The sequence below is a fragment of the Lissotriton helveticus genome, chromosome 1_1 (genome assembly GCF_964261635.1).
Source record: "Lissotriton helveticus chromosome 1_1, aLisHel1.1, whole genome shotgun sequence".
NCBI classification, from domain to species: Eukaryota; Metazoa; Chordata; class Amphibia; order Caudata; family Salamandridae; genus Lissotriton; species Lissotriton helveticus.
Genome location: NC_136057.1, coordinates 1,184,710,814 through 1,184,735,635, shown reverse-complemented (window position 1 = coordinate 1,184,735,635; position 24,822 = coordinate 1,184,710,814). Strand labels below are relative to the sequence as shown.

General features: G+C 45.4%; 1 protein-coding gene and 1 long non-coding RNA gene across 2 annotated transcripts in view; one reads left to right on the top strand and one right to left on the bottom strand.

Moving 5' to 3' along the window:
• FBXL13 (F-box and leucine rich repeat protein 13) overlaps positions 1 to 24,822 on the top strand; it is a 1,354,404-nt gene that overhangs the window by 993,428 nt on the left and 336,154 nt on the right. Inside the window, exon 16 of the mRNA XM_078679367.1 lies at positions 7,838 to 7,957. Coding sequence (XP_078535493.1) covers positions 7,838 to 7,957 — 120 coding nt within the window. The remainder of the gene's footprint in view (positions 1 to 7,837; positions 7,958 to 24,822) is intronic.
• Positions 1 to 24,822, bottom strand: part of LOC144822187 (uncharacterized) — a 534,981-nt gene that overhangs the window by 174,143 nt on the left and 336,016 nt on the right. The gene's annotated exons all lie outside the window — the stretch shown is intronic.

The window sequence follows — 24,822 nt, the reverse complement described above, 5'->3', positions numbered from 1 at the left end:
TCTCCTCCAAAAGGACCGCCCCCAGCACATCTCAAGGAACTCTTCATCCAAATCAATTCCATGATTCGAAAAGGGGCAATCGAGAGAGTACCTCGACACCAGAGAGGGACAGGTTTCTACTCTCGTTTTTTCTTGATACGCAAAAAATCAGGGGAATGGCGCCCAATCCTCGATTTGCGTGCCCTAAACAAATTCATCAAAAAATTAACGTTCAGAATGTTAACACTCCAGGAGATCCTACAGTTTTTGGCAGAAGGGGACCACTTGGCAACACTCGACCTTCAGGATGCCTACTTCCACGTCCCTATCTTCCCCAGACACAGGAAGTTCCTAAGGTTCAGAGTGGCTGGCAGGGATTTCCAATTCAAGGTGCTTCCCTTTGGGCTACGTTCAGCCCCGAGAGTATTCACGAAAATGCTAGCACCCGTAGCGGCGCACCTACGATTGCAGGGAATTCAAATATACCCTTATCTGGACGATTGCCTTATCAAGGCCAATTCCTTCGCCACAGCAAACGACCATGTCCAAAAATGCCTTTGCCTCTTTCAAAGCCTGGGGTTTTCAGTGAACTTCGAGAAGTCAGATCTAATTCCATCTCAAAGAAAGTCCTTCTTAGGAGCAACACTGGATTCCAAGCTCGCCCAGGTCTTCATTTCAAACGAAAGGCAGCGAAAGATCAGGACGATGGCCACCACACTCCTCAGAAAAGAGTACGTTTCTGTCCGGAGATTCAAATCTTTCCTAGGGATGATCTCTTCGTGCATCCCTCTCACTCCAAACTGTCGTCTGAGGATGAGACCATTACAAGAGGAGCTCAGTCACCAATGGGTGCAGGTATCGGGGTCCTTCGAGGATCTCATTACACTGACGCCTCGAATGAAGGACACAATCCGGTGGTGGAGTCAGGCACGCAACCTACAAATCGGCTGTGCCTTCCTCGCAGAGGTCCCAAGATTCATCTTGACCACGGATGCCTCCCTAGAAGGTTGGGGCGCTCACCTTCAAGGGATGACGATCAGCGGCAAATGGGACGCTCAACAAAAGAAATGGCACATCAATCTGCTGGAGTTACGAGCCATTTTCCTCGCCCTAAAATCCTTTCTGGCAATCCTACAAGGCTCCACAGTGTTGATTCGAACAGACAACACGACGAGCATGCATTACCTGAACAAGCAGGGGGGCACAAGATCAGCCCGGTTGTCTCAACAGGCTCAAGAGATCTGGACTTGGGCTCTGGATCACGACATCAACTTGTCAGCGGTGCATGTTCCGGGAGTAGCCAATGTATTGGCAGATTCGCTGAGCAGATCCAAGAACAGCACTCACGAATGGGAACTGCATCAGCCGGCGCTGGATCGGATCTTCCAGAGATGGGGTCTCCCCGATCTGGACCTGTTTGCAACTTCTCAGAACAAGAAATGTACTCACTTTGCGAGCTGGATTCCCCACAAGGACTCTTGCGGGGACGCTCTCTCACTCAATTGGGAACGGATCTTTGCCTACGCCTTCCCGCCAATTCCACTCATACCCAAGGTCATCAAGAAAATGAGAAAGCAACCGTGTCGAATTATCCTGATTGCTCCACGGTGGCCACGACAATATTGGTTCACGCAGCTTCTCCTTCTATCAGAATGCGAGCCAATCCAACTGCCCAGAATTCCACACCTTCTAACAATCCAAGAAGGCAAGGTGTTTCATCCAGACCCTCAATCTCTGAAATTATCGGCTTGGCTCCTCAACACCACGAATTTGCGCACTTGAACATTCCACAAGACTGTCAGGAAGTCCTGGCCAATGCTAGGGCGCCTTCCACAAACAAAACTTACAAACTAAAGTGGAAACGTTTCTGTGTTTGGTGCCAAACTATGAATTTGCATCCAATGACTGCGAAGCCAGAAGAGATATTACCCTTCTTTCTGCAACTCGCTAAATCAGGTTTGGCGCACTCAACACTCAAAGTGTTCTTAGCCGCCATATCACGATACCGTCAGGACGGTAAGACTTCTCTATACTCCTCGAGGATAATACAACAATTCTTTAAAGGCTTATTTCGTATGTTTCCACCTGTACGCCGGCCACCTCCATCTTGGCATTTAAATATAGTCCTAGCACAGCTTCTTCGCCATCCCTTTGAGCCTATTCATAAGGTCGATCTCAAGTTCATCACTTGGAAGGTTGCATTGCTGCTGGCACTAACATCAGCCAGACGAGTGAGTGACATGCAAGCATTCACCATTAAGCCACCATTCTTGCAATTCACACCTGACTCTGTGGTACTACGCACCAACCCGAAGTACATGCCCAAAGTACCATCGGATTTCCATCTCAATGAGCCTGTGATACTTAAGACATTTTTTCCCAATCCGCAGTCACCAGCTGAGCGGACTTTACACACATTAGACATTAAGAGATGCCTTAAATTTTATCTTTCAAAAACAGCTGCCATCAGGAAGACGGATCAGCTATTCGTGGCATATGGTAGACCAAGACAAGGGTGTGCTGTTTCAAAACAGACTATAGCCAGGTGGGTCTCATCCACGATAGGGTTATGCCATCAACAAGCAGGTAAACCCTTACAGACCTTACCTAGAGCCCATTCTACAAGAGCAGTCTCCTCTTCAACTGCGCTATTTGCTGGTGTGCCTCTCCCGCATATTTGCAGAGCAGCAACATGGTCCAGCAGGCACACATTCACGAGGCATTACTGTCTGGATTCTTCAAGCGACACCGATGCCTCGGTGGGGAGAGCAGTCCTGCGAAATCTGTTTCAGTAAGGTGAGCCTCTGGTGTTCTCTCCCACCTCCTTTCCGCTCTTTACGCTTTCTTATGATGTTGCATTGCTTTCTGTTTATGCATGATAACTATGTTTTGGCGTATAAGAGCGACATATTGTGTTACTGCTAACTACTCGGATTCAGGCATGTGAATCTATGAAAGACACCCCAAATACTGGAGAAGAACAATAGTTACTTACCTGTAATCTGTGGTTCTCCAGTATTGGTGTCTTTCATAGATTCACATGCACCCACCCACCTCCCCTCAGAGTCTCACCCAGACTGTTATGATATAGCTCTATATACTCTGGTACACTCCAGTGCTACAAAAATCTGACAGCCTGGGTCTCTGGGGAGAATACCTAGGTGGGAGCTGTGGCCTTATTGGCTGCAGTTTGGTCTAACATAATGACTTGGATGGTCACTAATGTGGAAGTTTTTCATTGGTAGCTGAGGCTACTTCACTTCCTGGTTTATTGTAACTGTTATTTGCTATGTACAAATGGCTTATTACTACTTTTTTATATACCGTGGGACTCCTACTCCGACGACGGGGAATGATTCAGGCATGTGAATCTATGAAAGACACCAATACTGGAGAACCACAGATTACAGGTAAGTAACTATTGTTCTTCTCACTCATAACCAATGTGCAGAATCCAAGGGGCGTCACTGGAGTACCTGTGCAGAATAGGGCCTCACTCTTAAGCACCACATGGCTCTTCTAAACGGTCTCCGTACAAGCACCTGGGGCTAGCATCAGAAACACTACCTATTTGAAAAGTCTCCCCAATAAGCAGTGCAACGCATTCCGTCCATGAGTGTGGTCTCAATCCAAGGAGTACTGTGACGCCAACGCACGGTCTTAACCACCCAATACTTGCAAGTGAGTCGCAAACCTCACAATCTGCCCTTTCTCCCCCCCCCACCTTCTGCAGCGCAGTAACAGCCACCCCCAGTTCCCAGGCCTGCCATGTGCAGACCAGAATCAGAATTAGCTTAAAATGTCCACGCCTTTTCATCACCTCTGCAGACCCCACCAAAAGCGCAAAAGAGGGTCCCAAACTCAAATAGAAACAAAGCCATCACATCTCACGGGGTTCAGGTACAAAAAAGGCATTCACAGGGAGCCATGGAAAACAAAGTCAACATCCTTGAAAAGTCAGCACAAAAATACGGGGTGAGTGCATGTGGAAAGAAATCTGCGTTTCAATATCAGGGTCTGCAGAACGGCCCCTTCCCCAAAAAATTTAGAGTCTCCAGCAACCTGGGTTCTCTCCCTTCAAGTCCTGTGCAACAACTGGCCCCTCTCCCAGTCTACAGTGCCTCTTAGAGATCACAGGAGGTGGGGATAAAGGGAAGGGGGCAGGAGGGGAGGAGGAGGGAGGGGGTGGAAGGCTCTATTACAAAAGGAAACTGCCAGCTTTGACCAGCAGGACTTAAATCAACTATTACGTAGAGGGGAAACAAGCATTGTATCCACAACTGCAAAATCAAAAAGCTTTTTTTCTGCAAACTTCAAAGGGCAGAGTAATTTGTGCATCTCTTGCAAGACACAAAATATATCTGTTTGCAGACAAGCCTGCAACTCAACCACTGAAACAACACAGATTCACCCTCCTTAAAATAATGCGCTTCCCTAGACAATCACTTTTGACAAGTAAACAAACTAACACATCAAACTGATATACCGCTCTTAATGTCACAGCCACAGGGCAGCGAGCGTGTTCCTGCGCCCTCCACTGCGCAGTAGGGAGAGCCTGGGGTTGCAGTGAAGCCCCTTTCGAACCCCGATCGGCAGTCCACTCGTAGTAAACACTTCCGATAATGACAATCAAAACACACCTCTTACCACCCTGCCCTGCCAGCAAACGGGCGACAAAGACAAGCCTCTCTGTTAGCACTAACACAACATCGATACGTACACAGATGTACCCAGCCATACAATGTGAACACAAATATTTGATTAACAGAAACACAACCGTTGCAGTCAGCGCTAACAAACCCCCATTTATTCCCGCACTTGGACTCGGCGCAGCTTTCCTTCCGAACTTCAAAGGCGTAAGATCAGAGAGAGGCCAGTCAGCAGGGTTTCCAGGCATGCAACGTACCCCGGCTGCAGGAGTTGGCTTCTCTTCTTAATGTTAGTAGTAAAGCGCGGGTGCCGCGATGATACCAAAAGTAAAGAAATAGATGTTTGTTTCTATTTCTTTACTTTTGGTATCATCGCGACACCGACGCTTTACTTTTAATGTTACAAGTAAAGCGCGAGTGCCACGATGATACCAAAAGTAAAGAAATAAACACAAACATCTATTTCTTTACTTTTGGTATCATCGCGGCATCCGTGCTTTACTCTTAATGTTAGAAGCAAAGCGTGGGTGCCGCGATTATACCAAAAGTAAAGAAATAGATGTTTGTTTCTATTTCTTTACTTTTGGTATAATCGCGGCACCCGCACTTCACTTGTAACATTAAGAGTAAAGCGAGGGTGCCGCGATTATACGAAAAGGAAAGAAAAACAAGAGCCTGACCTCCTGCTTGCATAAAAGGTTCCTTATCTTCTTTATGGGGCCATCTGGACCCATAAAGAAGATAAGAAACCTTTTACGCCAGCAGTAAGTCAAGTAAGCCAGTCTGAAAAGGACGGGTCTTAAAGAGAAAGAAGAACATCACTAGGACCTCTTCTCCAATGGCTGGCCACCGTTTAGCATGAACGGTGACGCCAGCCAATGGAAAAGAAGAGCGGGGCTTAACCTCGCTAGTGAAACTCACTCTAGATCATTAAATCTCGCCAGCTCCACTGCCCATGTGCGCTGTCTTTTGCAGGCCGAGACCTAAAAAGGAACAGGGAGTGTCTGGTAGTGGATCTAAGCCTATCAGCCTTGGTATCCGGTGCGCCGCCATTGAAGCGGACCGGCTGCCGGCTTCTGTGCAGAGCTTGGACAGGGCAGTCTTTCTTTAACAAATTAAGCACTAAGAAAATGCTGGTATTCCTATTAGTAACTGCCAGAGTAATCCACTGATCTATTAGATGGAAAGCAAGCATTTGGACGTAGAACATTTGGTGGATGTTGCATACTTCAGTTAGGAAAAGTGTTTAATAAGTGCTGCATGAATAGTTATTTTCTGAATCATATCTAAAAATGACTTGTACAGGATTAGCACATGGTGGAACAAGTGGTTAAAACGCAGATGCCAGAGGGTAGTGATTAATAACACAACTTCTGTGTGGGGGGGCATGTTCTATAGTGGAGATTTGTATGTCACTGGTTTGGTTCCAGCGCTTTTGCTATGTGTAATGGGCTTTTGCTTCTCTTTTCATCTATGCAACTTCCTTTTACCAAAGATACAAAAACATGCAAATTTAAAGGTTGAGAAGCATCGTAAACTGAATTATTCACTTATAAAATCACAGAAGAGACCACAAACCATTGGTAGTTGACTACCGCCCGATGTAACAACTGATCGAAAATCAATCCCCAGAGATTTTAAAATGCTTCTTTTTTTTACCTTGACAACACAGATGTATTTCAACAAATGAGAGGGGCTCCTTAAAACCCAAAGAGGCAGAGCATCCAAGTGAGAGAGTCAGAGAAAATGTCCTCTTTGGCCAAATCAAACACATCAATTACAGACACCTCACATATCCATACTGCATCATCAGAGCATAAACGTTCCAATCTCAAAAATTTAGAATAAATTGTTTATTTTGGGATAAAAATACAATGTAAAAACACAGTTAAAAAAACATATATTTTTTTAAAAAGGAACAATTTTTTCTAAGAAACTCCTAGAAATATCATGTACAAATCAGCACGGTATCACAGTTCATAACATCAAGACCAATACAATTTTTAACAAAGATACAGATACACAACAATGGCACACAAAAACGGGCAAGAGAAAAAAGAGATATAGAAAGATGTTCATATCTTGTATATGACCACCCGTAACTGTTAAATTATCTGCCAAGTTAGAATACTTTGTATAATTTCATAAACTTGCAGATACCCTAGTATAGATACTCAAGTGTCTATACATTAGAAGCATCAACACATTTCGGTGGGTTGCAGTTTGATAAAGACCACCTTCCTAGGATTATTGATGACTCCCGGAACTAAATTTTAAATTCTTTCTAGGTTATGTTCTTGGCAATGCCAGTCTTCATAGAATTCTCAATCTACTCTAGGGCTGTCGAGAAAGAACATCGGACGAGAAATCTCTGGTCCAGTGTCCCGACACCGTAATTAAAATCAGAGTATTTAAGGTAAAACCAAAAGGCCTCCAAGGATATATGGCCTAATAACTCTGGTCCAAAGTCCCCAAAGATAAATTAAAATCTTAAAACACCTGGGCTGTTTGAACGTCGCCAACATGTTTTTTTCTTATAATAGTATAATGCTCCATGAAACATCAAAAGGGGACCTTTTTGGCCTAGGTCTTTTCATGAATGTGAAACAAGTGTTCTACAGGGAGTTTCTATACAGGTATTATTCAAGGTATTCACCATGCAGTTTTAAAGTCGAAAGTGGTGGGCCATCACTTTTTTAGTTGAGGTTCGGCTAAAATCCGACTGTTATTCTTCTTGTCAATATCTGCTTACACCTCTATTTATCAGCAACACCTAAGATGAGTTTGATGGGGTAGTTAACTGAATTGCAACGGATGTTAAAAAAACATAAAGAAGAAAAGAAGGGTGATGTGTAATCTTGTAAAGAGCTGGGGCTAGGCTGAAGCTAAAAGGAAAAGTCTTACTATATTTCTGAAGTGATAAAAATCAACTGTTTACTAAAACACCTGCCAAAGTACATACTAGACATGTGCGGTGAATGGACTCCATAGCCTCTTGTAGATTAAATAGAGGGGGCAAGTTGCACTCTGTTAGAACGTCCGTGTGTGTGTAGCCTTTAAAGGCAAGGAAAAATAACATGGTCTTGTTCCGAAAGTTGCATTTGATGCTTTGCTCAAATGTTGACTTTAGCTGAACAACTTTACTCGCAATTGGCCGTTTGGACTGTGCATTCTTGAGCTACATATAACAAACTCTGTTTGTATTTTAGAATAAGCGATCCCGGGATAAGAAACTTTGTGGAAGGCTCCTCTGGGGGGAAAATAAGAGAACTCAACTTGACAAACTGCATCCGTGTGAGCGATATATCCCTTCTGAGAATATCACAGAGGTATGTATTCTTTAAAGTACCTGCAGATGCTTCTGTGTGCGGTTTAAGATGCGTCTGTTCGTTTTACATCAGTCTTTGTATGGGATAAAGTATATCGACTAGTGACACTGGGTTCAGGTTAACGATAACCGGTCTTTTGGTTGTGCAATGAAAAGCTAGCAGGAAGCTTGGCCCAGCTGTAGGCTAGGTATATCACACTGTTCATAACTTTGTTTTGCTTTTATAGATATACAGTGACTGAATATGTTTACAGTTTCAAGCATTTTGCACAATATGTTTATTAACTTAATTGTAATAGTTTTTTTTTTAGAACTGCACGTCATAATAAGGTGAGTGATTAAGACAAGTGACCCCATCCTGAATTCATACTTCTATCCAGTTTATGTATAGCCGTCTAGATTCTTATATTGTTCTCAGAATATTGCTACTGAGCAAATGCATATATCAGGAGAACCCAGTAGCCCTAAGGAAGGAGGGATAATCACAATATATCGAGCAAATTTCTTCAAAACAAATCAACGTCAGGTAAATGTAAATGTAAATGTAAATGTAAATGTGTTGGACTTGTAAAGCGCACAGCTGCCCGTGAGCGTCCCGGCGCTTGCTTAGGGAACCCGTCCTGGTATTCCCCTGTGAGAAACCCCGGCGGGGTGTCCACAAGGTGAAAGCCAGGCATCCCGCCACGAGGGGCCGTAGTGGTCAGGTACAATTAATGTGACACATATCGTATTTCAGACAAAATTAATGCAAACCAGGATAAGAGAAATGTTTGAAACTAACATATTTTCTTCTCATTTGTTCAAATAACACACACAGACACATATATATATCTGTATGTATGTAAATGTATGTGTTCAATGACTCGCTAGCACCACTAAATTACCTTTACCTATAACTCACGCCTTCTCCATGCATTGCTTAGACCCTTTCATATTACATCACTTATAGCATGTTAAATCATAGCATTCCTATCAAGACTCATGAAATTTCTAATGAAATTATTTATAACACACTTTGCTTGGTGGAGTGGAGAGTTATAGTTGATGTAGTATGACAAGTGAATTGCCAACAGTGTGTACAGAGGAGCGCGAGTTATAGTAATTTGAAGATGGCGTGTAAAGTATACATTTAAGGTATAAGTAACACTTTAGAATTTCTAATGTTTGTGTGGTTAAAGTTTGGTTTGTATAGAAAGAATTAATAAAGGATTCCTAGATATAACTAATCATTAACCTTTGTTTTTTTAATTGAACTGCAGTGGTTTTTATGTTTTACTAAAAATTGTTTCAAATCTTAGAGTGGGGTGTTAAGTGGATTGTCATAGAGTACAGTGGAGTAAAGTGTCGTAAAATGTAGTGTCTTACAGTAGAGTGGTGTGGTGTAGAGTGTAGTAGCGTACAGTGGAATAGCATACAGTGTAGTGGCATAGAGTCAAATAGTGTAGAGTTGAGTGGCGTAGAGTCGAATAGTGTAGAGTGGAGTGCCACAGAGTGGAATGTTGTAGAATGGTATACAGTCGAGGGGCTTAGAGTTGAATAGTGTAGACTGGAGTAACGTACAGTAGAGTGGCATATTGGAGAGTGGCGTAGAGTGGAGTGGAGTGGCATATGGTGGAAGAGCATAGAGTGGAGTACCCTAGAGTGTGATTCTGTTACATGGAGAGGCGTAGTGACATAAAGTGGAGTGGCGTAAATTGCAATGATGTGGTGGAAATTGGAATGGTAGTGGTGGAAAGTGGATTTGCGTAGAATAGAGTCGTATACTGTAGAGTAGAATAGAGTTGCATGGCAGAGTGGAGTTGCGTACAGTAGCAAACAGTGGACAGACATACAGTGTAGTAGAGTGTTGTGTAGTGGTGTAGAGTATAGTGTCGACACGTACAGTGGAGTGGCGTGTGATACAGTGGCATGTTGTACTATGTCTTAGAGGGGTGTAGATTGGGGTGGCCTAGACTGAAGTAGGATGTTGTAGAGTGGAGTGGCGTAGAGTAGAGAGGCATGTCGTACAATGGAGTGGCCTTTGGTAGACTGCAGTGATGTGTTCTAGAGTTTGATTGGCGTAGAGTGAAGTGGGGTGTCGTACAGTAGAGGGGAGTGGCATCTCATAGAGTGGCGTTTGATATAGTGTCTTAGAGAGGTGGGGTGTAGAGTGAAGTGGCAAGTCCTAGAGTGGTGTGGCATGTTCTGCAGTGGAATGGCATGGAGTGGCATGTCATCAAGTGAAGTGGTGTGAAGTGTCCTAGAGTAGAGTGGCATGTTGTAGAGTGGGGTGGAGTGTGGTATTTATTGGGCTGTGGTATACTGTTGTAATGTTGCAGTATGCCACGGTGCATGCTGATGACAAAACTGAATGTAACTGGTTAATAACTGCCCTTACAAAAGTATAAAGCAGCCCTATTGTTTAGACCATACATTAGCTTTGTTCTATCTTTTAACTGTAAATATAGTCTCCTACTGTTTTGTGTATAGGAAGGAATGATAGTTTATATTTGTGTAAAGGTATGTAGAAGTTGTTACATATATATATATATATATATATATAATATATATATATATATAGTCGCTCCAAGGTTGTCCACCTTTGAGTAGCACACGAGCAGCAGCTTGATTTATGTGTAGGTACGTGTGTACACACACACACACACACACACACACACACACACACACACACACACACACACACACACACACACACACACACACACACACACACACACACACACACACACACACACACACACACACACACACACACACACACACACACACACACACACACACACACACACACACACACACACACACACACACACACACACACACACACACACACACACACACACACACACACACACACACACACACACACACACACACACACACACACACACACACACACACACACACACACACACACACACACACACACACACACACACACACACACACTCTCTCTCTCTCACACTCTCACACTCTCTCTCTCTCTCTCTATATAAAAGGTTTGTGGAGTACCCCCGTGGTACCATCGTGTTTAGACTGCACTTAGTATGCATTCTAGGTTTTAACGGTAAATATAGTGTAGTAAATTTTTGTTTTTATTTTATATACATTTAATTTGTATTTTACATTTTCGTAAGTACACTGTCCTACACTATATTTCCCCTTAAAGCACAGACTAAGGGCCTTATTACGATGTCGGTCAAACGCTCATTGTAGCGGAAACGGGGTGGCACGACAAGGAGTTGGCGGTCCCTCTACCATGATTAGAATGTAATCACCTTAACGGCGAACGGAAAGTGCGGGCCGCAGCACAAGCCGCAATAGGAAAAATAAACTTTTGAAACATCCATGCACCGTGTGGCTGGTACCATGCAGTGCCTGCCACACGATGAATGGATGTTTACGGCGGGAACCACAAGGTGCACTCAAAAGGCCCATAGTGGGGGGCCATGGGAGCAGGGACCATGTTAGGAGCATCAAAAAACTCTTTCCGTCAGCCTTTTCATGGCGGCAGAACTGTCTTGAAAAGGCTGTCAGAAAGGTGTATCGTAATCCCCTCGGCAGTGCCTGAGCAGGCAGTGCCTCCATTTTGGGGATTTCGATCTGCCTGCTGCCCCAACGGGCTCCTTCAGGCTGTCGGAGGCAGAGATGACCCTCCCTCCCCCCGCAGGCATCGGTCAGACTGCCTGTATCGTAATACGGTAGTCGGCCCGATGCCTCAGATGTCAGGTGGACCACCACAGGCGAGCTGTTCGATGGCCTTCCACCTGACATTGTAACAAGCCCCTAAGTGTTGCCTTAACAATAGTCCAACCTTCCAAAATGTAAAGTGTAAATTATAGGTTAGATCATACTAAGTCTGCATTCTGGGTTTTAAGGGGAAATATAGTATAGTACAGTGTTTTAAAAAAAATGTATACTCATTTATTTTTTGGTTAATTTGTTTAATATAAATAAGACAGGGATAGAAGGGTCTCAGGGAATATCTTTAACGACCACACACAGCTATACTCCCCATAGGTACACTAACTAATAACAAAAATAGTGGTGGGTCAAATTAGAGTGACTTTCTATGTAGTTAACATTATGTGCTGAAAAAGATATTTAGTGACAGTATTTCACTAAAAACTGTAAGGTACCTCCTTCAAGATTGAAGAAAATACCCATCAGTAACCGATCCTTGGCGCCCTTTTCATCATATGGGTTCCTTCAAACCACGAAGGAAGGTTGTTGAACTCCAGTTTAGTTTGTGTTAAACTGGAAAGGAACCATTGACAGTTTAACTGGGTCACAGGGGGCTACTGTAAAGCAGTGCATATGAAATATGTGAATAAGTGCAAACAGTGAAAGATTGTGCTCTTAGTGGATTTAAAATTAGATAAACATGAGGAAAAATTATTTATTACAGACCTCAATGCTTCTAAATCAATAAAAAAGTAGTGCAATATTAGTAGTTTTAACTAATAGCTACTAATACTTTGTGGTCGACATGTTTCTGCAGATTTACCGGACCCCAGAGGTATCCACTGCATTCCTCAGGACCTCTGTCGCTACTGCTTAGGATTTGTGAGAATTAAAAAGAAACTTTTTCACCTGGGTTCTGTTGAAGAATCATTCTCCCAGCTGAATTTTCACATTCGGACATAGGCACATAGTCAAAAACAGAGAAAGACAGACAAGCAATTAGTATATATCCGATATCCAATATCTCACATTAGTTGGTATATCATATCTATAGGAAAAAAGATATATTATACAATTCTCTTTTTTATTCTGTTAATACTAGTTATACAAAGTTATCTCATAGTAATCTTTGTTCTCTCACTTACCAATTAATGCAGGAGAGTAAAGCCTCACCTCACCTGGCTGACAGCGCAGGTAGTTGAAGCACCGCTCTAAGGGGGAAGAAAGACGAACAAAGACATGTCAGCCACGGCTAACTTCACAACAAGATTCCTGCTATCTCTGGTGTTTCTGTGATTTATATTCAAGGTCAAGGCAACATTTTTATTCCTCAGCACGTCGAGGAAGAACAGTTTTCTAACACACATATTCTCCTTACGTCGCTGGGGTTCAGCATGAGTTGTTTTTAATTACGTCCCATCCTGATTGCATTTGTAAAGGAGTCTTCAAGATATAGAAACATTTTTTACAAAAAAGGGACTGTTTAAGAAAGTGAAAATTCTTAGAACGCTCTTGTAGTGTCTAATATTTAGCGTTTAGAGGAAGTCATTCAACCTCAAGGGCATCCATAACATTTTAACAAACGAACGCGCGTTGAGGGATAACTTATAACATGACAAACGGGCAGGCGGGCAAGGACTCACTCTCCTACCTGTCCGTCGGTACTTCCAGCGTCCCTCTGGCTGTGTGGGGAGGCGCCGGACGCGTGAGACACTACAGTATTTACTTCCTGGTAGCACGCGCCTTGCGGTATCACGTGACTACTAGTATCATGGGAAACGTAGTTTCAAGTGCTAGTTCGGCGGTAGTCGGACTTATTTTGTTGTTCTAGTCCACAATATATATTTCGATTTTTTCTGACACCATATTTATTAAAAGGAGGTTGCTTACAGCTGTTTATTCCCATTAGTGACCTCGATGTTGGAATAAATCTCACACCTACTTGAATCCACTCATGTTGTTACCTAAGTGTCATTACGCCGGTCTCTTTTATTATGACTTTGGCCAATCTAGCGATGACTGAAAACTACTTTCAATTTGAGAATTCCATCTTTCTACAGGTCTCGGGGACCAGTATGGGCAGCGTTTTTGCCCCGAGCCTGGCAAATCTTTATGTTCACAGGTTTGAAGAAGAATTCATCCTCACAGAGACTAACCCTTTTTTCAACTCTCTACGCCTATGGAAACGTTATATTGATGACGTTTTGGTCATATGGCGAGGAACAACGGATGAGTTATCAACCTTCCACAGTTGGTTGAACAGTAGAAATGATTTTCTACGTTTCACTGTAGAACAAAGCAAATTCCACCTTGCTTTTTTGGACCTCAAGATAAATGCCACCCCTACTGGTCTGCAATCAGAGCTTTACCGAAAACCAATGGCGAGGAACTCTCTGTTAAGCTATGAGAGTTGCCACCCAAAAGCCTTAAGAGACAACTTGCCCTACGGGCAATTTCTAAGAATACAGAGGAACTGCTCGACAAAGGAAAGTTTCCATGACCATGCTCAGAAATTGGAGAGTAATTTGATTGAGAAAAAATACCCTAAGCGCCTGATACGCAGGTCAAAGAAGAGGGCGTTCGGGGGGCGCTAGAGGGCGCACTGCGGAATGGCTGGCTGAGAGAGTCAGCTCCGCCGGACGGGAGTTAACTAGCGGCCTTTGAACCCCATTGAGCGAAGTACACTTTGGGAAAATGATCGAAATGACCGTCGGAATGCATCCCACACGATGATTGCGTGCTGGAGGGACGCAATTCTGGTGCCAGATGAAGATATCGGCGACAATTGAGGCGAAGACGAGCGGAATTACAAAATGGCCGCGCCCGACGATCGGAGCTGCCACGGACTCTGGTGACTGACAGCCTTCCCCTGCACCACTCTGCCCTGGTGTGCGGTCCGCCGAGGCGACCCCCTGACATACAAGTAAGCGCGCTGCCTGTGAACTCGGGGGAGCAGGGAAAACGCCAAAAATAGACTTGCGGTCCAGTGGACCCAAAATGGCGGAGGCGCTGGAACGCACAGCGGACACAGCGAGTGAGGAGTACGCAGCACATGTCGGCCCACACAGCACGGGGGGGAACTAAATCACCAGAGGACCGGAGGGCAGAGGAAAGAGAGGTGCAGGCAATTGAGGGAGATACATAACACATATGGCATGAACATCAGCATGAGTGGCAGCGCTAGACAGAGGATCGACCGGAGATGTAGCTGAGGGCGCGAGATGTGACCCTGGACAACTAAAACGGTGAAACTTCTACTGCAGACACACTACACTTCGGAGCACATCGGCAGCGCTGGGTAGCTGTTGATTCATGATACGACCGCTGCTGCACTACGAACCAGCTGCATTATTACAGCTCAGAAGGCCCTGAAGCTAAGCGGCAATTAGGACACCCTGAACATAAGGCGCAGTTGGGTCGAAACAGCACTACGCTGAATACGCATCTGCCAACAGGCGCTGCTAATCTGCTGAAACACCGGAAATAATTGCCTGGACTGAAGCTGCCTTTCTTCTTTGCAGGAGGCAGCAGCACGAAGGAACACGCGAACTGAGTCTCCACCTGATGAGTAGATCTGCTGCACAAACGGGAGCGCGGCCACCAGCCCGCCGGAACCAATCAACTACGGGTGCCCAGACAGCAGTAAGCCCGCTAAGGCATAGTCCTTCAGTTTGCTCAGGTGATATGGGTAAACCGGATAAACAGCAGTCCAAGTTACCGTTTGAAGCCAAGAAGCAGACCAAGAACAATGCGACTACCCCGGAGCTCGAGGAAGAACAGAGCGCGACTGACAATACAGGCATGGAGGCAGTCTTGAGAGCTATCCAGCAAAGTTTCCAGGAGATGAATGGTAAACTTGACAATGTGGTGCAACGTGTAGACAGTATGGCGGCCAAAATAGAAAAACATGACGGACGCTTGGCAGAAGCGGAGCAGAGAATCTCTACAGTGGAAGACGACTCCAGGAACGCACTGAAAGCATGTGGCGGATTTGATAAAACGTTGGAGACCCTCCGAGCCAAGGTGGAGGACCAAGAAGCGAGGTCTAGGCGCAACAATGTACGAATTTCTGGCCTGCCAGAATCCACCAAGACGGGCAAAATGGAAACCTACATCGAGACATTGCTGAAAGAGATCTTTGGCGCCGAAAAACTGTCAAGTGTCTTCCTAGTCGAAAGGGCCCGTCGTTCACTGGCGCCGACACCTAAGCCAGGGATGGCCCCGCGCATGATTATAGCCCGCATGCTAAATTACAGGGACCGAGACATGGTCCTCAGATTGGCCAGAGAAATGGGCAAAATCACACATCACGGAAATACACTGGAATTCTACCCAGACCACACTATGGCAGTGCAGATGGCACGCAAAGAATTCGCCCCGGTTAAGAAAAAATTGCGAGACCTGGGATTGGAGTACGCGATGCTCTACCCGGCAAAGCTCAAAATCACGAATGCGGGTAAACCGGTTGTGCTCCCAACGGTGCAGGCGGCGCAGGAATACATCAAGAAGCTAGGGAAAAGGAGGAAATCACAAGAGCGAGACGAGCAGACTAGCGATGTCGACTGAAGCTTCGAGAGAACGAACTAAGAACTAATATGTGCGACGGGCCAAAGTACGAATTCGCAATTGGACGCTGCAGATTGGCGCTTGTGCGGACAGACATTATGGACATAAGGGGACAATGGACAATACTTGTATCCGGATACCGCACGATAGGGGGAACCCCCTTGCAGTACATTCATGACCGTGCCCGCTATCTGAGCTGGAGGTGATGCCACCCGCAGTGAGTACACTGAGCATGCATGGGACTTCTAGGTGAAGGGGGGATGGGTCCAGACTGCGAGGTGCTGGGTGACACCAACCTAGGTAAGATATTCTGAAATTAGAGGAATGAGGGCTAAATGGGCTCCGGTTTACCGTGCAGGGATGAACAATTGACAAATGCTACAAGATCCCACTGGTTGCATTGATAAAGATAGTCTAGAACACCTATCAGTAAGTGAATTGTACTACTGAAGCATGACAATCGCAATAATAATATGGAGGTGTTGAATTATAAGAAAAAGGTCATTTGAGAGATGGAGAAGATGGGGAAAAAGGCCATATATGCGATATATTGACTAGACCGTTACCTCCTGTCCACATCCACTATGTGGATGGAGATGTGTATACCTGGTGCCACCCCCGAGAGGGTGCGCCCCAATACCAGTTCTATAATTGTTTTGAATGTTATAAAGGGAAGGCTTTGGCACAGTTTGGGAGCTGAAGTGGGAGGGGGGCGGACGGGGGGACTGGGAGTTGTTAGAATCCAACCACTGTGTCTGAGAGGCATGGCGACCTCCATATTTCTGAAACAGATTGTAATGACTATTATACTGCATTTCTACCTAAACCTTCTGCATATAGCGATGAGACACAATACCGACACTCGGCACATGAGGGTGGACACCGGCATATCAGGGCATCAACCGATAACACAGACATGACTAGATCACATGACTTAACGTTCATCACGTGGAATGTAAGGGGCCTGGGCAACCCCAAAAAAATCCGACAAATGTTTGCGTACTTTGACAGATTGCATATTGACGTAGCCTTTCTGCAGGAAACACACATAGCAACCACCAATGCTTCTAATCTGGGTGCTAGATGGGCAGAATCAGTTACCAACTCGAATTACTCATCATACTCCAGAGGGGTTAGCATCCTAGTTCGCAAAGGGGTACATTTCAAGATAGACTACACACACACTGATCATGAAGGCAGATGTGTTGTAGTGGTGGGTACCGTGCGGCAACGCGGATGGCTCTGGTTAACACATATGGCCCAAATATTGATGATCCAGGTTTCTTTAGGAAAGTGTGGGACACCATTACAGACCTTCAGGTAGAGCATATGCTGTGGGGGGCGGGGGTTTAATGTAGCACTACGGGACGGACTTGATAGGACCCCAGGCACACTAGAACCACATGTCAGAGCAAGAGCGATGATACAGGATGCCATAATGAATGAATGAAGTGGGATTTACACATGCGCAACTTAGCCCCATGGGCGTCAAGGCGCCTACCAATAATCTAGCTGAGTCGACGGATGTAAAGAGCTTACTGATATGCATCAACAAAAAACCAAGTTTTTAGAGCCTTCCTAAAGAGATCCAATGAGGGTTGTGACTTAATCTCAAAGGGAAGTGAGTTCCATACTTGGGGTGCCAGGATGGAAAAGGCCTTGCTCCCCCATCTAACCCTCATAGAAAGAGGAACTACCAGGTGATTAAGCTCAGAAGAGCGTAGGCACCTACTCGGAACATATCGAGTGAGCCGAGATCCCAGAGCATCAGTAGGACCAGCCATGAGAGCACGATATGTAAGGCACAGAAGTTTAAAAGATACTCTCGAGGTGATAGGGAGCCAATGAAGACTCTTTCTTGCCATGGTCACAGACGACATCCAGGGCAAGGCCAAAACAAACCGTGCCGCCGCATTCTGTACGACCTGTAGGCGCTGTAGGAGGCCCTTGTTAGCTCCGGCATAGAGGGAGTTACAGTAATCAAGCCTTGAGCCAACAAGGGCAACCACAACCTGCTTACGTGCCTGTAGGGGGAGATAGTGAAGGATCCTCTTCAGAGTCCTAATAACACCCCAACAGGTGGCCACAGTTTTGTTAACCTGGGCTTCCATAGAAAGCCGAGTATCAAAGATGACCCCAAGGTTCCTCGCCGATTGAGTGGGAGTAGGGCAATTGCCTAAAGATGGAGGCCACCAGGCACCAGACCATATGTCCTGGTCTTTACCAAAGACCAGGACCTCTGTTTTGTCACCGTTCAACTTTAGGGAGTTGAGAATCATCCACTCTGCAACAAGTTGCATACAGGACCTAAAGTTAGAAGCGGTGACAGTCACAGAGTGGGTCAGGGAGACCATGATCTGCGTGTCATCAGCGTACGATACTACCTCCATCCCCTGAGATCTTACAAGTCTAGCAAGGGGGGCCACGTAGATATTAAACAGGGTCGGACTCAATGCCGACCCCTGTGGCACCCCACATTGCAAGAGCTTAGCAGGGGAGAGGAGATCACCCAGCATCACACGCTGCTCTCTTTGCAGTAAGAAGGAGCTCAGGATACTAAGGGCAGGTCCTGTTACTCCTGCCTCCCTTAACCTAGATGTTAATATAATGGGAGACAGGGTATCGAAAGCTGCTGTTAGATCTAACAATACTAGCACGGTGGTATGGCCCAAGTCTACTTTCCTACGTATGTTGTCCGTAACCATAGTCAGGGCAGACTCAGTGCTATGCAGCTTTCTAAAACCATGCTGAGACCCATCCAAGAATCCCGAGCCATCCAAAAAGCGAGAGAGATGTCGATTTAGGTGGGCTTCAAGCATCTTAGCAGGAGCCGGCAGGAGAGATATGGGTCTAAAATTCTGTAACATTCCTGGGTCCAGGGTAGGTTTCTTGAGCAGGGGTTTTACTATGGCTTTCTTCCAAGCTGCGGGGAAAATGCCATGTTCCATCGCATTATTCATGATTTTCAACATGGGAGGAAGAATAGTATCCCTGCAGGCCTTAAGTACTTTCAGAGGGACCGGATCTAAGGGAGAGGCAGATTTAATTCCATCCAGCAGGCAGTCCAGCCCCTCCAGAGAGAGCTCAGAAAAGTGGTTAAACACCTGGGAAGGGTTATCGACCGCAGCTTCAAGATGTCTAACTCGAGCGGAATCCTCTTCACTCAGGACACTCCTCTGAGTTTGCAGTGCCAAATAGATATCATCTATTTTTTTTAAAAAGAAGTCCGAGATGTTGTTGCAAAGCTCCTGTGTGACTACCACGGGGTCAGGGGCCTGAAGAGAGCAGAGAGAGTTCACGATCTTAAAGAGCTCTTTAGAAGAAGTGGGAGAACGAATTAAGTTGGTAAAATAATCCTGTTTCTCCTTGATGACTCTACTTTTGTACTCTCGTATCAGGCGCCTGTATACTTCCCGGTCAGATGGATCCCAGGATTTACGCCAACACCTTTCCTTCCTTCTACATTTCTGTCTGTGTAGCCTCAGAGTTTCCGTAAACCAGGGGGCAGTGGGTTTTTGTCGCGCAACATACTTGAAAGAGGCAGGGGCTAGCTCATCCACCGCTGTGGAGAGAGAGTCAGCCAGCTCTTGAGCTGCATCATCTACTTTCATCTGGGATGTCCTATTTACAGTCGGGACAAAAGGTAGAAGTCCCTCATTCGTAATGTTTCCAAAATTTCTTTTAAGGCATTTCTTAGTTATAACCAAGTTACCTTCCATATTGGGCATATTCAGATATAGTGGTACTGCCAGATGATCAGACCAGACTATCGGCAAAGGAATGCCGACCGTTAGCCTGGAATCATTAGAGAACACACCGTCAAGGGTGTGACCCGCCTTGTGCGTCGGGAAGGACACCCTTTGGACCAGCTCACCTGCGTCCAGGGCATTAACCAAAGAGCATGTCTCCAAGGATAACCGATCATCTAAGTGGAAGTTAATATCACCAAGGACTGTAAAGGAAGATCTCCCAAGATAGGGTTCCATAATTCTGAATAGTTCAGGGCAAAAATTAGCCCTGGGTCCCGGGGGTCTATATACCAAAATTCCGGTAAAAGAGATCGAAGAAGCACATATAATGCAAAAGTATATAGCCTCAAAGGGATCCGAGGGAATTGACAGAGGTTTGATAGTGCAAGAGAGGGTGGTTTTATAAAGGACTGCTAGCCCCCCCCCCTACGTCGCACTCTATCTAACCTATGAAGAGAATATCCTTCCGGTATAGCCAGAAGAAGATCATGGCCCGAAGAGTCAGAGGCCCATGTCTCGGTTACAAAAACCCAATCCGGTTGCCTGTCGCTAACAAAATCATGGAACTCAATGTTGTGTTTGATGAGGGAACGTGCATTAATCAGAAAGCCCTGCCTAAGTTGAGGGGGTCTGCCTCCATCATGGGAAGGGGGAAGAAAATTAGTAGCCACCCGTGAAGTAGTATTACAGCAGGATTTACATGAGGACCATGAGCCAACCTAAACATGGCAGATGTGTGGAGGGTTCAGCATCCGGAGGCGAAAGTAGCGACACATATAAACGCTGTGCACAATAGCTGGTCCAGACTGGACTACTGGCTGGGGACGCATGAAGTGACAACATGGGCCGCTGCTATAAAGCACCTGCCTAGAACATTATCGGATCATAGCCCGGTGCTGGTTGAGATGACTATACCGCACTATGAGCCGCCACCATTCGCTTGGAGGCTTAATGCTGCGTCATTACAAGACACCATATATGTCGACACCCTACACAAAGCAATGGTAGAATATTTTGAACTGAATGGCCCCACGACGGACGATCCTTGTCTGCTGTGGGAGGCATTTAAAGCCACGATACGCGGGGTGAGCATAAGTACCTCCGCAGGCATATTGAGAGACATTAGACGACAACTGCAAACACGTGAGACCGAGATGCACAAATTAGAACAGAAATACACACAAACAGGAGATACTAAATTGTTGGGAGACATACAAACATTACTAGTGGAACACCGCCAGTTTGCAACAGACGAGCTTAAATATGTATCCAAGCGTAAAAATGCTAGAGTATATGGGGAGGGAGGCAGGCCAGGTAAAGCACTAGCGGATAAGATTTGCTCAGGTCGCACGTCCCAAAATATCACGGCTATACGAACCCGGGAGGGACATGTCACCAGGGACATTACGGGAATAAAGAAGGAATTTATGGACACATATGGTGCACTATATGAAGCACGCCCCTTGATACCGCGAGAGGAATTATTGTCATATATGGAAGACGTAGAAATTGCGTGGCTGGCAGATGGACACCGCGAATACCTAGCTCGCCCTGTCACTGTTGAAGAAGTCACAGATACTATTAACAGACTGCCGAATGGCAAGGCACCGGGGCCAGATGGGTTTGTGGTGGAATTTTATAAAAAATTTGCGGACTTGCTAGCCCCACATTTAGTGAGATTGTATGGAGCGGCGCATGAGGCACAGACTCTACCAGCATCAATGCGGGAGGCAATGCTTATTGCGCTGTTGAAGCCTGGGAAAGAGGAGGATAAGTGCGATTCCTATCGCCCTCTCTCACTCATCAATGTCGACACGAAAATAATAGCAAGCTTATTGGCAGACAGAATTAAGCCACTGATGCCCATGTTAATACGACCGGACCAATCCGGGTTCATACCGGATAGATCCACCATGCACAACACACGAACGCTATTCGCGCTAGCCCATTATTTGGCGCCAGAAATTAAGGCTGTGGCGGTGCTGTTGGACGCAGCCAAAGCGTTCGACACCATAGACTGGCCGTTTTTACATGCGGTGCTGATACGCATGGGTTTCCCAGGCATTTTTCTGGGGTGGATTACAATGTTATACACGAACCTAACAGCGCGAATAAGAATTAACAAATATGTCTCAGACCCCATTAAGATCTGTAGAGGTACCAGACAGGGGTGCCCCTTTCACCATTGTTATTTGCGTTGATACTGGAACCTCTGGCCTGCAAAATACGTCAACACCATCATTATTCGGCAATACAACTACCGACACGGCCCATACACATCTCGCTATATGCGGATGATATGGTGTTGTATGTTAAAAATCCAGAACAGTACCTCAATCCCTTGTTAAGAGAATATATCAAATTCGGCCAGCACTCGGGGTTGCAGATAAATTGGTCTAAATCCCTAGTATTAGCGTTGACAGACAACACGCATCCCACGACACTGGACTACCCTCTGGAATGGTCCGACGAACCGACCAAGTATCTAGGGATATGGTTCCATAGAGACCCGGACCTGGTCATACGAACTAATTATGGTAACACTATCGTGTCCTTAGAAGAAAAAGTCGCCAGATGGAATAAACTGCCGCTATCTTTGGCGGATAGAGCAGCCATAGTCAAAATGGTACTACTACCCAAGTTCCTGTATTTATTTAATAATATCCCAATAAAACCATCTGCAGAGGTCTTCCGCAACATTACGAAATTGGTGCTTAACCTGCTCTGGGCGGGAAAACAGGCCAGGCTTGAATTACACACTATGACACTACCGTTTGCCCAGGGAGGTTTCAAGATCCCAGATTTTTATCTTTATTACCTGTGCGCTCAAGCGCAATTCGCACATTACTGGTACCATGAAATACCATTCCTGACGCATGTAGCGGTGGAAGCAGGTGATGCAGACCCGATTCCACTAACAAGCATATTAACACACAAAAGGCCTAAGCTACACGATCATGATATTAACCCGGTAAACACTACCACAGAAGCGTGGAGACTGATGGGAAAGGCTGCAAACTGCTTGCCGCTTTATGCACCTGCGCTTCCACTAGCGCACCATCCAGCACTTTCAGTAACGCAGGAGAAGGTTGGCATGGATCTACTAAAATGCGCTGGGATAGATAAATTAGGCGACTTATACAAAGATGGGGTATTTCAGTCACTAGATAAACTGGATTATGTCACTAACCCGAAACTATTGTTTAGCTTCACATACTACAGGGTGCAGAGGGCGATGAAAGAACATTTTCCGAACTATCCAAATGAACCTGAGACTCTGGCGACCCTGCAGTTAATACTCACCGCTCCATCGGCCTCTCACATGGTATCTAAATTGTACACTAGCTTACAGCGGGATGTAGGAGGAACCACAGAGAAAGCGAGGGATACATGGAATACAGCACTAGACACACAGCTAACAGATGACGAATGGTTAACGACATGCCTACTTACGGGTATGCTGACACCCAATGGGAATCTGAGGATCATTCACTACAAGTATCTACACCAAATGTACTATACCCCGCTGAGGTTATTCAGATATGGCCTACGGGATGATGCACGCTGCGTAAGGTGTGGACAGGAGAATGCTGACTTCATACATCTGGCGTGGAATTGTCGCCGGGTGGCAGGCTATTGGGGGGAAGTGATGCAGGCCCTTAGTGAAATGCTTGGGACGTCACTGCAATGCGAGGCCAAGATGTGCTTGTTAGGCATTATTCCACAGCTGAGAGCACAAAGGCGTAAATTCTGCGTGGTAGCACTGTTGATGGCCAGACGCAGGGTATCGATGCATTGGAATAGCAAAATGGGACCGAAGACTAAACACTGGCTAGAAGATTTAACATATTGTCGTGATATGCTAGTCACTTATGAGGAAGAGTTACCAGCCAGATTACGTCCTAGAGATTATTGGATGTATTTACGCACCTATTTATTAGAACATGAGTCGGTGGAAACTGTTGATGACTTATAGCATGCTATACAACAAGATCAGTGAAATGAAATGCAGACATACCGTATTGAAAGAGGGGGAAGGATGCTGTGACACAGGGGTATAAGTTTTCTTTAGAGTTTTATGTGTTGGGTTCGACTGTTTACAGAGTGGATAAACTCGAAAAAGGAGAAGGGTAAGATGACAAGCGTAATAACTGTATGCATAAGCACTACTCTATGTACTGAGTCAACGTTTGATGTAACGCCGCCGAGCCCATGGATGTCGGCTGATGGGCTGTGTACATGGACAATTAATTTGCTGATGTTGCAGCCACATGGCCGGCCTGATGAGGTTGTAGGCGATAACATGTCTGTAAGTACTATGAAATGTGCAATAAACTTCTTACACCAAAAAAAAAAAGAGGGCGTTCAACAATAATCGAGAGAGTTTGTTAGAACTACCGGTACCTAAAACCAAAGAAGCTCGCATTACCTGTGTAAATACCTTTGGCACTCAATCCAATAAAATACAAAAGATCATCAAAAAACATTGGGGAATCCTGAATACGGGCAATGACACTCTGCCCCCCCCCCACTGTTCGCTTTTAAAAGGGGTCAAAACCTTAAAGATCAATTGATTCATACCAGACCACGCTCAGTAGTCCCTAGGGCAGTGGGGACCCTTTGGGACATGCCAGCTGTCACAGGCCATCATCCCTGTGGGAATTGTGCTGCGTGCCCCCAAACTGCTAAATCCACAACTGTTGATATAGGAAGCAGGCGTCCCTGGGAGCAAAGGCGCTTTACCAATTGTAACAGCCAAAATGTCATTTACTTAATAACTTGCCCCTGTGACTCCAAATAAGTAGGAATGACCACAAGAAGAGTCAAGACACGCATTTCTGAACATAAAAGTACGATCAGATGTCGA